General features: G+C 34.3%; 1 protein-coding gene and 1 long non-coding RNA gene across 6 annotated transcripts in view; one reads left to right on the top strand and one right to left on the bottom strand.

Moving 5' to 3' along the window:
• Positions 1-15,649, bottom strand: part of LOC149131434 (uncharacterized) — a 111,997-nt gene that overhangs the window by 18,466 nt on the left and 77,882 nt on the right. The gene's annotated exons all lie outside the window — the stretch shown is intronic.
• Positions 1-15,649, top strand: part of LOC128250544 (uncharacterized) — a 78,329-nt gene that overhangs the window by 54,227 nt on the left and 8,453 nt on the right. For 2 of the 5 annotated variants that reach the window (XM_052975829.2, XM_089339514.1), the window contains 2 exons: positions 8,521-8,560; positions 11,211-11,409. In XM_052975829.2, coding sequence (XP_052831789.1) covers positions 8,521-8,560; positions 11,211-11,409 — 239 coding nt within the window. Of the gene's footprint in view, positions 1-7,551; positions 8,561-11,210; positions 11,410-13,858; positions 14,033-15,649 lie in introns of all 5 variants that reach the window. The other 3 variants (XR_016237861.1, XM_089339513.1, XM_089339515.1) reach the window with 3 other exon arrangements.

Here is a 15,649-nt window from a genome sequence, read left to right as displayed (position 1 = left end):
AGAATTTGATAAGCTGTCTGCTATTTAAGTTTCTTACATACTTAAGAGTAAGATGTAAATAGCCATCCAAATAAAAACACGGGAATATCACATGTAGTCCACGTGATGCGATGTCACTTGTTGTACTTTGCTTAACAAAAGTTCGGTGATAGTTTTCGTTTTTATTTTGCTGTTATTTTTGTTTCTTTTCTCCCGAGACATATGGCTGTATATAATTATACCGCCGATGAAGGCTGCGAGCTGACAGAAACGTTAGCACGCCGGGCGAAATGCTTAACGGTATTTCTTCTGCCGTTATGTTCTGAGTTCAAATTCCGCCGAGGTCGACTTTGCCTTTCATCCTTTCGACTTAATCCGTTCGTCTGTTTATGTTTAGCCCCTTGTGGGCAATAAGGAAATAGGTATTTCGTCTGTCTTTTCATTCTGAGTTCAAATTTCACTGATGTCGACTTTGCCTTTCATCCTTTCGGGGTCGTTAAATAAAGTACCAGTGAAACGCTGGGGTCGACGTAATCGACTAGTGCCTACCTGCAAAATTCCAGGCCTTGTACCTTCAGCAGAAAGGATTATTCTGCCGATAAAGGCAGCGAGCTGGCAGAATGGTTAGCACGCTGGACGAAATGCTTAGCGGTATTTCGCCCGTCGCTACGTTCTGAGTTCAAATTTCGCCGTGGTCGACTTTGCCTTTCATCCTTTCGGGGTCGATAAATCAAGTACCAGTGACACACTGGAGTCGATGTAATCGAGTAGTCCCTCCCCACAAAAAATTTCAGACTTTGCGCCTTTAATAGAAAGGATCATTATTATTGTTACTGTTTTGTTTAACACAACTTCACTGGAGACTGTAACAACATGTCAACAGTGTACAACCATTTAGACTTTGAGAACTCTGCGGAAGATTCTTGCCGTTTGGAATAAGACTGTTTCCACTAGTTGACTTAGCTTCCCATATAACCCGATCTTTTCAGTCCAATATATGAGCCTGGTACTTACTATTATAATAAAACAAATATGTAATTAAATAAATAATAAAGGAAGCGCTATTAAAATGACGAGTTGTCAGGACAAGTAGCACGCCCGACAACATGCTTAGCTGCATTATTTCTAGCTTGTTACGTTCTGATTTCAAATTCCGCCGAAATTGACGTTGCCTTTCAGCTTTGCAGTCGATAATATAAAGTACCGACCGAGTAGTGGGGTCCACTGGCCTCTTCCTCTCCAAATGCTAAGGGAAATTTCTTCTGGTTCTACGCTCTGTGTTTAAATGCCGTTCAGGCTAATTTTGCTTTTCATCCTTGCGGTGTCAATAAATTAAACACCAGTTGACCACTGGGTGTCGATGTAATCGACTTCCCTACTCTTTAAAAAGGTTCGCCTTGTGCCAAAATATTAGAATTTCTATTAAGCTGGTGAGCTACAAGAATCGTTCAATTGACGGGAAAATGTATTGCCGTATTTATATTCTGAGCTCAAATGCCGCCTAGATCAACATGGCCTTCATTATTTCGTGGTCGACAAAACAAGATAATAATAATGATAAAAATAGCTGACGTTGTGCCAAAATCTGAAACCAATTATTATTATTATTATTATTGGTTGTTTGGCAAGATCATTAGTGCACCATATAAGATGTCTTACTCTGCTTATTTTAACTCTCCTTACGCGTTTCAATTATAGCTGAGGAAGTTTGGCTTTTCTGGGTTCGGTAAAATAATGTTTTAGCCAAGTAGTTAGCTTGATTTTATAGACTAACTCTTCCCACAATTTGTGGCCTTCTGCCAATCAATGTTAGAAACAATTATTACTATATTATTATTTATTATTATTATTATTAAGGCGGTGAGCTGGCAGAATCGTTTTCAGGCCGAGGTAATTCGTCTGTTTTAAGGTTCAGAGCTCAAATTCTGCCGGAGTCGACTTGACCATTCATCATTTCAGGGACGACGAAATAAGTATCAATTGAACATTGGGGTTGATGTAATCGACTTACCACCTCCCGCGAAATTTCAGGCTCCTACCTGAAAGGATGGAGCCTGATTATTTTGGTTTGGCTCAGTTTTGGTCTTATTCCTGGTAGGATTTATGTGGATAGCGGTCTGCTACCCGTAGCTTTAGGTATCCACAAGTTTTCAGCAGTCTTTCAAGTGCAAGTTACACTCCTGTTAATTCTTGCTGTCCTTAAGAGACAAAATTTCTGTAGGAGCTCTACCGGGAGGCGTTAAATCCTTTTATTATTATTATTATCATTGTAAACAGAAAATAACATATTTACAAGAGAATCGATTACGATATTTAGTTACATTACTTTGAAATTTTTGCTGATATAGCGACTACAAAATTTTGCTGAACAGTAATTTCATTCAGAAGGCTTCATTTTCTGTGCTGGATCTCTCACGCTAATGCAAGAGAAAACGAAAGTCTTTCGATGACTAAGGAAGCCATTGACTGACCGGATTTTAGAAGAGGTTCTAAGATTGGAAACTGGTTGCATGGAAAGGTGTGTATTAGAGACAGGAACATTATATATATATATAATATATATATATATATATATATGAGAGAGAGGGAGAGAGAGACTGTGTATGTGTGTGTATATATATATTTGTGAGGGCTGCAGAAGAGTAGTTTTTCGACGTGAATGTACCTGATTGCCATGTTTTATTGCAAATGTGTCTGTGTGTTTATGTGCATGCTGACTGCTAACTAATCAATGGATGGTGACCACCTAATGAGCTGCTTTGAGATACAAGAGCGAGGAGATACGTATGTCTATATAGGATCTATTATATGAGTAAGTGTATGTAAATGTATGTGCATAGTCGACCGTGTTTCATTAGATTTTTATGTGTGTTTGTGTATGATAGTATAGCGTATTGTTATATGTCTGTAATACATTTCTGTTATATGTACAGGTCCGTGTGTGTATGCAGAACTATGTCTACCGTATTTTAATGCGAGTGTGTGTGTGTATATGATAGAAGCATTGATTTGTTCTTCCGCATGTGTCTGTATTAGTGTGTTCGACCTCTTCCTCTCTCTGTCTGTAATAGAATACCAGAGTATCACGTAATCTGTTTCTAATACTCATTTGTCGCTCCTTGATATAACAATGTATAACATCACTTCACCGTGTGTCACATCGCCGCCTCCATTGTTTTCACCCCGCCTCCTTCACCTCTTAATTCTCCTCCACGTCCACCGTACGCTTCTATTTCTTCTCCTTCACCTTGCTCTTTCATATCCTTCTTCACTTCCTCCACCTCCTATTTTTCTCCTTCTCTTCCACCTTATTATACTTTTCCTCCTCCTTCTTCGACTTCTCCTACTACTACTATTACTTCTACTCCTTCCTCCTCTTCTCCTGTGCTCGTCTTATGCAATACAAAAGTCATGATGATGATGTTGTTGTTGTTGTCATTGCTTGTCCTTGTCTGTTATCGTCCTTGTTCTATCATCACATTATTTGAATAGGTTCGTCAATTCCGGAGAGAAGCTGGCAGTCATTTTTTTTTATTTAATTTTATTTCTGTACAGTGTCATGTCTTTCACTTTGTTATCCTTAGTAAAAGCATTTCGAGAAAAAGAAAAAAAATTATCCACAGACATGTATAGCTTGTACTTGTGAGATTATGTGTGTGTTTATAAGTGTGTGCGTTTGTGCGTGTATGTATGTGTATATATATATATATATATATATATAGAAAGAGAGAGATGCATACCTTAATATATACATATACCTAAATAAATGTATACACGCATGTATGCTTGTATATGTGCATATATGTATATATATACACATATCTTTAAATACATATGTGTATATATATATATATATATACCTACATATAAGAGGAAGAAAGATAGTGTTTATCTGTGCGTGTGCTCCACTGTCTTCCTACAAAATAATGGCGCTAACCACAAAGCGAGGTCCATTTCAAGACTTCTTCACTAAATTCAAACGGTCAATAGGTTTTTCTTAGTTGCTCTGTTGGGGTTTCTAATTCATTGATTTCACTACATGGCCAATGAAATGGTAATCATTAGTAATGGAATTGGTGAATAGATGTGGCTGGCACCAACTGTATTCACTTCACACATATGTACAAATACACTCGCATAATCACACACAACTATTCATAGAAAAGTTGTATACATACATACATGTAGACACATGTGTATATATATACATATATATATATATATATATATATATATATACATACATATATGTATGTATGTATATAGATGTGTGTATTTCTATACACATACATATGTACGTATGTATATATATGTATGTATATATATATATATACACACGTATATGTCTGTGGTGAGGATTGTGTGGTGGTGCATGTACGCGTGTCTTTGTACAGATGCATACTCATATATAAATATTATTTTGTATGCATATATAAATACATGCATATGTGCATACATATATATCTATGCATGTTCGTACAGAATTGCTTGCACGGATGCTGTCTCAGAAGGTGCAAAGCAATATTCGTCACACTATTTGTATTTGTTTGCTTCTGACTCCATATATATCTCCTTCCATTAAAAGCACTCTCAGAACCGCTCCGCCACACACATACACGCACACAAATATATACAATTACTCTATTATTCTATTACCTGCTTCAATCATTTGACTGCGGCTATGTTGCAACACCTTCTTTAAGGGTGTTAGTCGAAGTAATTGAACCCTGGCATTATAATTTGTAACTATAATACTTATTTTATCGGATTCTTTTTGCCGAACCACCAAGTTACGAGAACGTATACATATCAACGAAATTTGTTTCATATTACATCAAAACGCTTCAATTGAGGAAAGTTTATGTTAAATAATGTTGTCAGCGATACACTGTACATAACGGACTGTAAGCAAATTTTATCAGTGTTCACGATCAGAATTGAACTGTGGCTAAATGATAACATAGCCCAGCTCTTAACTGTCTTTATTCTATGTGGTTATTCCTTAACTCATTGCGTATCATTACGTCTGCCTCAGTCTCTTTAAGTCACTTCAGAATAGTTCATGTTGCATGACTTGGAACATAATCTTTCAGACTTCTCTTTCCATAAACTGATCGATCGATTCTCACTTTCCACCGTATGTACACGTTAAAAATGGTTTGTATGATCAGAGAATGAATACCTCGCCAGGATAGAGAGAAAGAAAGAAGAGAATTGAAGAAATGATAGTGGTTAGAAACAAGCTTTCGTCTTGCAGTCATTTATATTTTTATTCCAGGAAATGTCAGTTTCAATTTCGTTTCTCATACTTAACACGTTATTGTGAACGCATACATGCACTCACACATACACACATATACGTAATATAATAATAATAATAATACAGTTAATCCAAATATTGATATTTCGAGCGCATTTAATGCAACTCCAATCCATTATAAGCTAGCCAATCTTTCGTTTACACGGATACTGTCACAAGATTTTGAAGAGGTTTTGTTCTACTGGACCCAAGCCGAAAACGTCTGGGAAACTGCTCTACATCTAAGCATCACAGGATATATATTTGTATGCATGTATATATATATATATAGTATATAAAAAGGGAAATTAGAGAGGATTGGGCGAAAGAGTATAGAGTAGAGTCGTATCAAAAAGTTTAAGATAAACTTACTTGGAAATGGATGCGCGGCGTTCAGTTATGTAATAATATAAATAATATATATATATGCATATATATATTATTTATATTATATAGATAGATATACAGATAGATATGCGAACACACACACACACGCAAACATCTAACGAAATCTATATATTTAATGTGCATGCCATTCTATATATATATAAACTAGTAGTAGCCATAGAAATTCCATGGTTATTTTGAATGCTGTAAATTTGTTGGAAGTTTGTATACCATATGAAATATATCATTTCTTTTGATACAGCATTTTGTTTGGAAAATTTGGTTTTTGAGTTGATATAGTAGCCAATATTGACAGTATTGAATATACAGTCTTAGGTGACAACCACTCTGACATGTTGTCATCACCTCTTCCAAGGAATTTGTTGTCTATTCTTCTTTCTTTTTTGTTCAATTTTAGACAAGTAAACAATTTTAACGATGAAGTGAAACCAAAGACAAAGGTTTTCTATGAGACTATTCTGTAACTGTAAGACTGTGTTGATAATACTTTCACAACTAATAGTAGACTGGGCAGTGAGCTGGTAGAGTTGTTAGCAGGCTGACCAAACTGCTGTGCGGCATTTCCACCGGCTGTACGTTCCGAGTTCAAATTTTCCTAAAGTCGATTATCATCTTTTAAAGGGGTGGCTGTTATTACATATGTATCAACATTTATATATAAATATATATGATCTCTATGAATGTTCGTATGTATATTAGTGTATTTAAAACTGGAAATGAAGTTTATCTAATGTAATACAACGGTTCGACAAGTACACATGCAAAAGTAAGTGCCAAGCATTGAAATAATTACTAAGATTGATACGCTTGAGCAAACCTTTGGAAGCAGTGCTGCTCTAGCTTGGCTATGATCCAAAATGCGGTAAAGGGGATAATAAAAACCATGCTTAATTAAATTTATATATTATTACAACTGCAAAAATTACCGCATTATAGTTACACAAATGTTTGACACAGCTTAGTATTTAGTTATATCTTTGACTTATGCTTAGCTTTTATTTGTGAATACACACATATATACATGTATATATATGTACATATGTACATGTGTATATATATATATATGTATATATATATATATATACATACGTATATGTATATATGTACATATATATATTATATAATTGAACGTTCCCTATATACCCCTCGTCCTGGTCTACTGACTCTCCATTTTTGTTTTTGTTCCCAACTTTGACCCTCCATAAATCCAAATTTTTATTTTGGTATTTATGGGAGCAACTGTCTTCGAAGACTCATATTGTCGTTGAATGCTCGAAATGAGGAGTAGATAGACAGCCGACAACTAAGGAAGGGTCGTTATTTATGTTACTTGTCTTGTTTTCAATGATTTTGTCTCGTTTATATATTTAACTCATTTGTTTTCGTATCTCGTGTTGTTTACTGTTGGTGACGTCCTGTACTCATATACTGGCAAATACAGATATATACATTTGCTTGTATATACAGAAAATTTTACATGCTTCCCGTTCCTGTAGCGAAATAATTATTTTATATTGTAAGATAAAATTCAAATGTACTTAAATGAACACAGTATGTGTAAGATAGAGAACGAGAGGGGGAAAAAACAGAAGACAATGTGAGAATAAGGAAATCAGATAACTAAAGTAACAGTGACGCCATAAATTTTCCTACGTCGACATATTTTCTTTGCATTTTGTTCACGTTTTATTCTCTCGTTTTTCTCTCCTTCATTCACTTTCCCTTTCTCTGTATCTACGAGCTGCATTACAAAAATCTTTAGAGGTTTTTAGCTGAAACCGTTATTACAGTGTTAGGTTTCTGTAATTTCAGAATATCATTACTATGCATCTAATAATCTGACCTGCCAGCTTTTGTAATTGCAGGTTCTAGGATATGGCTGTAACAATCCTTTGAATACACCCTTATAAACACTGCTCCACACAACTGACTAGTTTGCAGAATGCAATTGGGGCGTGAAGAAAATTTGAAAGCTCGCCGTGTAATAAAGTTTTGTATTAAACTAAACAGTAACTGAATAGAAACCAATGGAATGATTCAGATTCTTAATAATTAACTTGTTTGGAGCCGAGGATCTGTTTTCCTAAGCACAAAAGCTATGTTTCCACAGAGTGATTCAGGAAATTGACAGAATAGTTAATATGCATTTATTTATTTATCTTATACATGTTACAGTCATTTGAGTACGGCCATGCTGGAGCTCCTCCTTGAAGGATTTTAGTCGAACAAACCAACCCGAGGACTTACATTTTTAAAGACTAATTCTGTACTTATTCTATCAGTCCCTTTTACCGAACCGTTATGTAACACGGACATAAACACACACATACATACATACATGTATATATATATATATATATTTTGTTAGTCTGATGTATTTATGTTAGCAGAGAGCTTTCAAAAAATTTTGCCCGGATTGTTAATCCTTAATTTATAATTATATACACATGATGCATATATATACACATGTATGTATGTAGTTATATGTATACATTTCCGTATGACTATAAGAGAAAGAGAGAGTATGCAATAAATGGAAATTTACAAATAATGAATCCTAGGTGTTTGCAATATATTTGTATTTTAGAAAATTTCGCATGATTTAATAAGACGTTTATGACTGTTTCGATGTATCCTGCACATTGGTGATAATATTATACGCACATCGAAACAGCTATAAAGGTCTGAATATATCACGTAAAATTACACAACAATTCATGTAAATATTCCATACGTTTTTGATTGTCTGTTCTTCACTGTTTATTGATATTCGTTTATTGTTATTCTATCCATTTCACCTGCTTTTCTTTGTGTGTGTAACATACCTGAAAAAGCTGGATTTTTCAGAATTTGAATATCCTGGCATTAATCACGGTGAGTATCTATTTCGGAGTAAGCATCTTTACACCCAATGTAGAGACACACGCAACCTCATACATCATCGATTTTCTGGATTCTTTTAACCAGGTCTGTTCACCATGGTCCAAGGACTCTAAATTAAACAAATATTAAATTTACTTAAATAATTCAATCAAATACAGTTACCTATACATTAGTGTAAATTATTGAGGGACATAAGTCTTTCCGGATTATCAATGTCCAGAAAGTCGGTGTTGTACTCTGCATATGTGTGTGAGTGTATATATATGTGTGTGTGTGTGTTTTGCTAACGTCACGTCTATAGGAGCTGTAATTTGGTTACCCACGGGCTGCCTTCAACTCTTTGTATCCAAAAGTTTTTTCAGTCAAATATCCAATATTTACATTGTAGATTCATGAGCTTTAAGGTCGATCCACCATTCCAAACCAGAATTATCTTTATAGATATGTATGTGCATATAAGTATCCACACACACACTTATATATAAGTGCGTATGTTTGCATGCATGTATGTATATGCATGTATATATTCATATACATACTTTACTGTTTGTTAATTAATGAGTACCAAACATATTGCATAGTATATATCATGAAAATCAAGCCAAGAGAGGAAGAATACAGTTATACACACACAAACTCACTCACACACAAACACAAAATTTATGCAGATATTTTTCGAAGTGTATTTCCATACACATGTGGAACTTTCCTACTTCAGATCATGTTCCTATCAAGATTTATATTCATATGTATGCATGATAACTTTCTTGGGAAAATGGATATGTTTTTTTCCTTGATTCTATGTATACATATATGTTGATAACAGTGTATGTATTTGTTTATGCGCGTGTAGGAGATAGAAAGTGTGTCTGCGTACGTGGAGACAAGAAAACATATGTTTGGAAGTTTATATGCATGTGCACAGCATATAATATAAAATCCATACATGGATTTATTCATATACTCATGAGCATTACTAGAATCAAATTTATACCCGTATCATAAAAATCAACCATGCTGAAAACATCAGGTTTCTTATGTAAGAACAAGCTTCTGCATTGAATACAACAGACATTTATTCTTAAAAGCGATGTATGTATTAAAAAAAATTTCTAAATATTTTTTCCATATTTTGTACGCTTTTATTCCTTCATATCGTATATTTATTCTTTAATATTTCTACCTCGATATTGTAGCTGGGAGTAGATGTGGGTGGATATTTTCTCTCTATGTTGTTTTATCTGGCTTTGCATTAAAATGTAGCTGAGAGCATGAATACAGGTTAATATTGAAGCGATCGGCGAAGGATATTCCTGTTATTGCTACGATTACTGAATGAACTGGTATTAATGCTTAACATATCATAAGAAAAAGGCATGAACGTTACAAAATCCCATTCATTCTCCATTTGAAATAATTTTACAAAACCGTGTTGTTCTGGTTACGTAAAAGCAAATCAATACCATGTCAGAAGTCTTCAGAATTGGTTAAACATAAAACAGCAATGTTAGAAAACTATATATCTTTCACACAGACATGCGATGATAGAAGCACATCTTGGCGTTGTTACATTATAAATCTTACAAACCAATATTCTTTGAATGATCTCTGTGGAATGATTTCTCAAACACCGACGTGCGAAGAATTCTTGTCTTCATTGACCATGCCACTTAACATATAATTTCACTATCTGTACGCTCTTCCGCGTAGGAGCTGTGTGTTTCCATATACGCATATGCAAATAAGAATATATACAGAACTACATATAAAGTCTGTATGCGCATATGTTTATATATATATAGTAATATATTTATTCCCTTCAGTGGCAGCCATATGATGTAATTCTTATATAAATTTTATATTTCTATTTCGTTGCAATTTTTTTTATTCTGTTGCTACGAGTGGAAGTATATGAACATACACACGTACGTATGTATGCATATATGTACGCATATAGATAGTTATGTGTATGTATGCATTTACACACACACACACACACATATATATATGTGTACGTATGCATAGATATGTATACATATTTCATAAATATATGTGTGTGTATGTGTGTCTGTATGTCTATTTTAAAATATGTCATTATCAAAAAATATAAGAGTATATTCACCAAAACTCACACGCTATAATTGTGACCCTGATCAGTTGTCCTGGTACAACTTGTTCAACTACCAGAGTGGTTAGATTAGCTGGTATCATAAAGCGTAGATAGTACAACAGTTGCTCTGGAATTCTTAACCCGAAGTAGTCTGGGTGGGTGAATTAATGATAAGTAAATCTTAAGAGGGGCTTTTTGTTTAAAAAGTTTACATGAAAGTGTTCAAAATAGGTAGTAAAATAAATGTATTATTATAGGCTACCAACCCGATACTTCGGTGACACTCATCTTTTTTTCTTGTGAATGTATAAATAAATATGTACTCTACAAATTGTTTTCTCTAACTCTTCAGTTCAACGTTAAACTGTTTTCGTTTAAACTGCACGTAGAAACTAACATGCATGCATACATACATATGCACTACGTGTGTGTGTATATATATATATATATATATATATATATATATATATATACACGTTTATATATAAGTATACATACATATATATCTATATACAAATATTTTTCTCCAAGGACGGAGTTGAGCTTCTTGGAGATTTCATACGAGTCATCCAGAACTTTGATCACTCGGGAGACATGAAAAGAAATCAAATGATGATTGATTTTCCACACCTGCGACAGGGAATTCGCCAGATACAAGTGATAAACCACAGGATGAAACATCAAAGAATCGAAATATCTCCTGTTTATTTTGAAAGAAACCGACAACAAGGTGCAGTCTATTTATTTCGAATGATTTTCATTTATATATGTTTGGTTATATAAACCTTCAATCGATTTATATTATAACGCCACTCCTTTCTTTTATAATGTATCATGAGAAGCAATTATATTAATGATTCTAATTTAAGTTTTGAACAAGCTCTACTTCTGAAAACAGATTCTCTATACTGTCTGTCAGGCTATTAGCGGCGTGATACTTGATCCGATGCTGATACGCACGGTTCTGGAGCGACACTTTATTCGTCTGTTGCAGAGGGGTTGGTGATCGGAGACAGTAGATATCAATGCCTCGAGCAATAATGACAGCTGAGACACAGTAGAAACTGAATCCTCGTTTGAGTATTTGAAATGTCTACCTTACTAACTTAACGTATACTTGCGACACTGTACACTACGTTCTTCGTAGTTGTCTATGCTAAATGGGGAGATAAGTGGAAGCAATCTTAATTGTACAAGTTGAGACGTAATGGTTCCGATGTTGGTGGACACGAACAAGAAGACAGAAACAGTTATGTTCAAGACACTACACTTGATATTGAAATTAGTAGCGAATGATTATGGTTTCGATTTTCAGACCAGGCACTGCGTTGTGTTACAAAACTATGTATTTCATTTTACGTTGCGTCAGTCAAATCAGCTGTAATATGTTCCAGCAATATCTCGGAAGTTAACCATGAGACCGATTGGCATCTGGTTCAAGGAGTGAGGAAGTAACCTCAAACCATCACAAGCCATTGGAACCAGCTTAAAATCCGACCATATCAGTTTAGGTCTCATGGGGGACGTAACTGACAGGAACATTCTGTTGCTTCAGATCTTCTATTTGAGGTCATTAGAGACGCTGATTTCGTCATAGCAGTGCTCAAGAAGAATCTTGTGAAATCTGATGTTCTTCGTAAATGCGGTAGCATTTATTCAGAAAGGTCCGACGTATGGATGAGTGCCAGAACCATAATTCTAATTGAGATAAAAACTCTCTGCATTTAGAAAAGCGGTCTGTAAGTAATGGAGTATTTTGTACTGAAAATCGACAAACTAATATTCGCAATAACAACAATGGCTTCTGAAAGAACAAAAGATGCAAGAATACAACCCATTTGAAGAATCTCTGAAATTCTTTGGTGATAAATACTCCCATAAATACAACTTTGATGATCATAGAGGTTGAAAGTGCCGTTTAAAGTCAATTAAACACTGTGTTCTAAGCAGTTAGATAATAATAATAATAATGATGGACGTAACGTTCTATGTTAAAAAGTGTAAAACGACTCACTTCAAAAGTGAAAGTTAATTATACAGCGATATAAAACAGCTGAAGCTACTTCAGTATGAAAAGCAGACGACAGAAGCAACAAGAACAGCAGATAATTGAGCGCAGGAAGGACTCCAGTTCTGAAGAAATGAGAGTAGATAGTTTGTGAAAGTGAGTTACAAGACCAGAGGAAAAGAAAAATGCGGGTGTTTGAGTTGCAAGAGATAGTGGCAATATGACGAAAGGTGATTTTCTCTCTGAGCCTGGCAAAAATGCAATTTCATTATGGCGGCGGTCATAAAATAAATTAAATATAAGCGATGAATGGCAATATCTCTTGCGATAAAGATGACGTGTTTTTTTTGTTCACTGCTCCTGTATATGTATGTGTAAGGATACAACTATACGTGCGCGTAGACATACGTACACACACATACATATATACATATATATAAGTACGTATGTATATATTACTCTCACGAGTGGACAGACATCATTTCTGTACGTATGTATGTATGTATGTATCTACTAATCTATCTGTCTGTCTATGTAAAAAGGTAGGTCGATCGGTAGGTAAGTAGGTACGAGGCTGGGTATGTAGGTATGGCTGTATGTAAACGAGTGAGTGAAAACACGAAGCATATTTTCAATAGTTTCAATCACAGTTGACTCAGCCCCATAAGCTTTATGGCAGCTACAGAGACACAGAGGGAGAGAGAAGTAATAAAGAAGATAAACACAGTTAGGCTTGATACATATATTTACGTGGAACACATAAGATACAGAAATGTATACATACTATATGATGTGTATGTGTGTATATATATATATATATATATATATATATATAATCCTTTATATTGAACACTCAATATTTCATCTATTCAATAAGACATATTCCATATATTCAATAAGACATTCAATACTTTACTTCATAGTACCATCCATTTTTATTTTATATTATATATTCCATATTCTATATCTCACATTGGTTTTGCAGGAATATAAATAAACAGACAGTGTTGGAACTCTTTTAAAAAATATAATATATTCCTCTATACACAATCATACAAAACCCCTTTTTTTGTATTTATTTTTACTCGCATATATATATATATATATATATATATATATATTTCTACAGGGTGTGATAATTAGTTGCCATTGTATATTTTTAAATTTGTAGAGTGAGTAGAGTACCGTCTGTGAGAAAAAACAGCTCCATTACCCCAGTTCACTCTGCCAGAAATTCAGAAATCAAACATTCATTCAACATCATAGAGTTTGGAGTGATCTCACCTAAATCCCAGGCTCCTTCATTAGAATTTCAACATCAACAACAGGATATTTTTGTTTGTATGTAAGTATGTGCTAATTTGTATGTTTTATGTATGTGTTCTACAGTTGCATGTCTAGACTTGTTCATATATATTTAAATGATAAAGATCTGGTAAGTTTTACAGATTTTTACAGTTCCAGTGATGGATTGGATCTGTCGTCAAGCCTTTCTGGTTTTGAGAAGCTTAATTCCTCAAGATTGATATTTAGGCAGTGTGTCACATATCCCTGTATGTATGTATGTATGCAAACTAGTGAATGAAAAAGCTAAGCGTATATGTAGATATATTTTTAATCGAAGCTTGACTCCGCTCCACATCTTTTGTGAGCTCGTAGGAAACGTACGTTTCTTCAAGCATTTGTCGAGATTCACTCAAACTGCTATTAAATATTTATCTACACACACACACACATATATATATATATATATATATATATATATATATATATATATATATATATATATATATATATATATATATATATATATATATATATATATATATATATATATATATATATATATATATATATATATATATATATATATATATATATATATATATATGGGTGTATGTGTATGTATGTATACATACATATGCATGTACGTATTTATGTACGTATATTTATGTATGTATGTAATGCTTCCTTTTTCATCTTATTCGATTATTTGCTGTAGGTCTGCCTTTATAATAGGTTCATTAAATTGATATTTGAAATTCCTGACGTCAACGTTGTCAATAATGTTGATGACGGTGATGAAGTTTTTTGGTAATGTGATTTAATTTTTGATGTTGCTGTTGTTGTTATCTTTGTAGACATCAAATGATCGACAGCGATTCCTCTGTTATAGAGAGAGTCGATTTAAATGTTCGTGGTTAGATGTCTGGCTCCCGAATATGTCGGTTTTCTGTTAATGATGTCACTAGAACACAGCATAGTAACACACTGTAGTGCTTCAACCTATTCCTTTGAATGCTACATCTTAAACGATTGCATTTCACAACACTACACCACCTCAAACAATATCACTTCACACTCCAAGGCGTCGAACAGACAGAATCGTTAGAAACGCCGGACAAAATGCTTAGCAGCATTTCGTCCGTCGTCACGTTCTGAGTTCAAACTCCACCGTGGTCGACTTTGCTTTACATCAATTAAAATAAGTACCAGTGTAACACTGAGGTCTACGTAATCTACTTAACCCCTCCCCTGAAGTTGCTGGCCTTGTGCCAAACTTTGAAATCATTATTATTAGCAATTCGTCTGTTCAAATACCCCCTTGATTGATTTTTTTCTTTTAAGGCCGCAAGCTGGCTGAATCGATAGCACGCCGGGCGAAATGTTCAGCGGTATTTCCTATGTTGTTAGGTTCTGAGTTTCAAATTCCGCCGACGACGACTTTGCCTTTCATCGTTTCAAGGTCGATAAATTTAGTAATAGTCGAGTACTGGGGTCAATGTAATCGACCCAAATGTTAGGCTTTGTGCCTATAGTACAAAGGATTATTATTATTATTATTATTATCATCATCATTCAGGCGGCCAGCAAGAAGAATCGTGGTCATCGTCGAAAACGAAGGAACGACAAACATTTCATGCACACAGACACATGTTTATATACATCTACGTATATACTT

The sequence above is a fragment of the Octopus bimaculoides genome, chromosome 22, assembly GCF_046866305.1.
Source record: "Octopus bimaculoides isolate indiv1 chromosome 22, ASM4686630v1, whole genome shotgun sequence".
NCBI classification, from domain to species: Eukaryota; Metazoa; Mollusca; class Cephalopoda; order Octopoda; family Octopodidae; genus Octopus; species Octopus bimaculoides.
The sequence above is the reverse complement of the archived record's forward strand: the minus strand, read 5'-3'. Positions and strand labels throughout refer to the sequence as shown.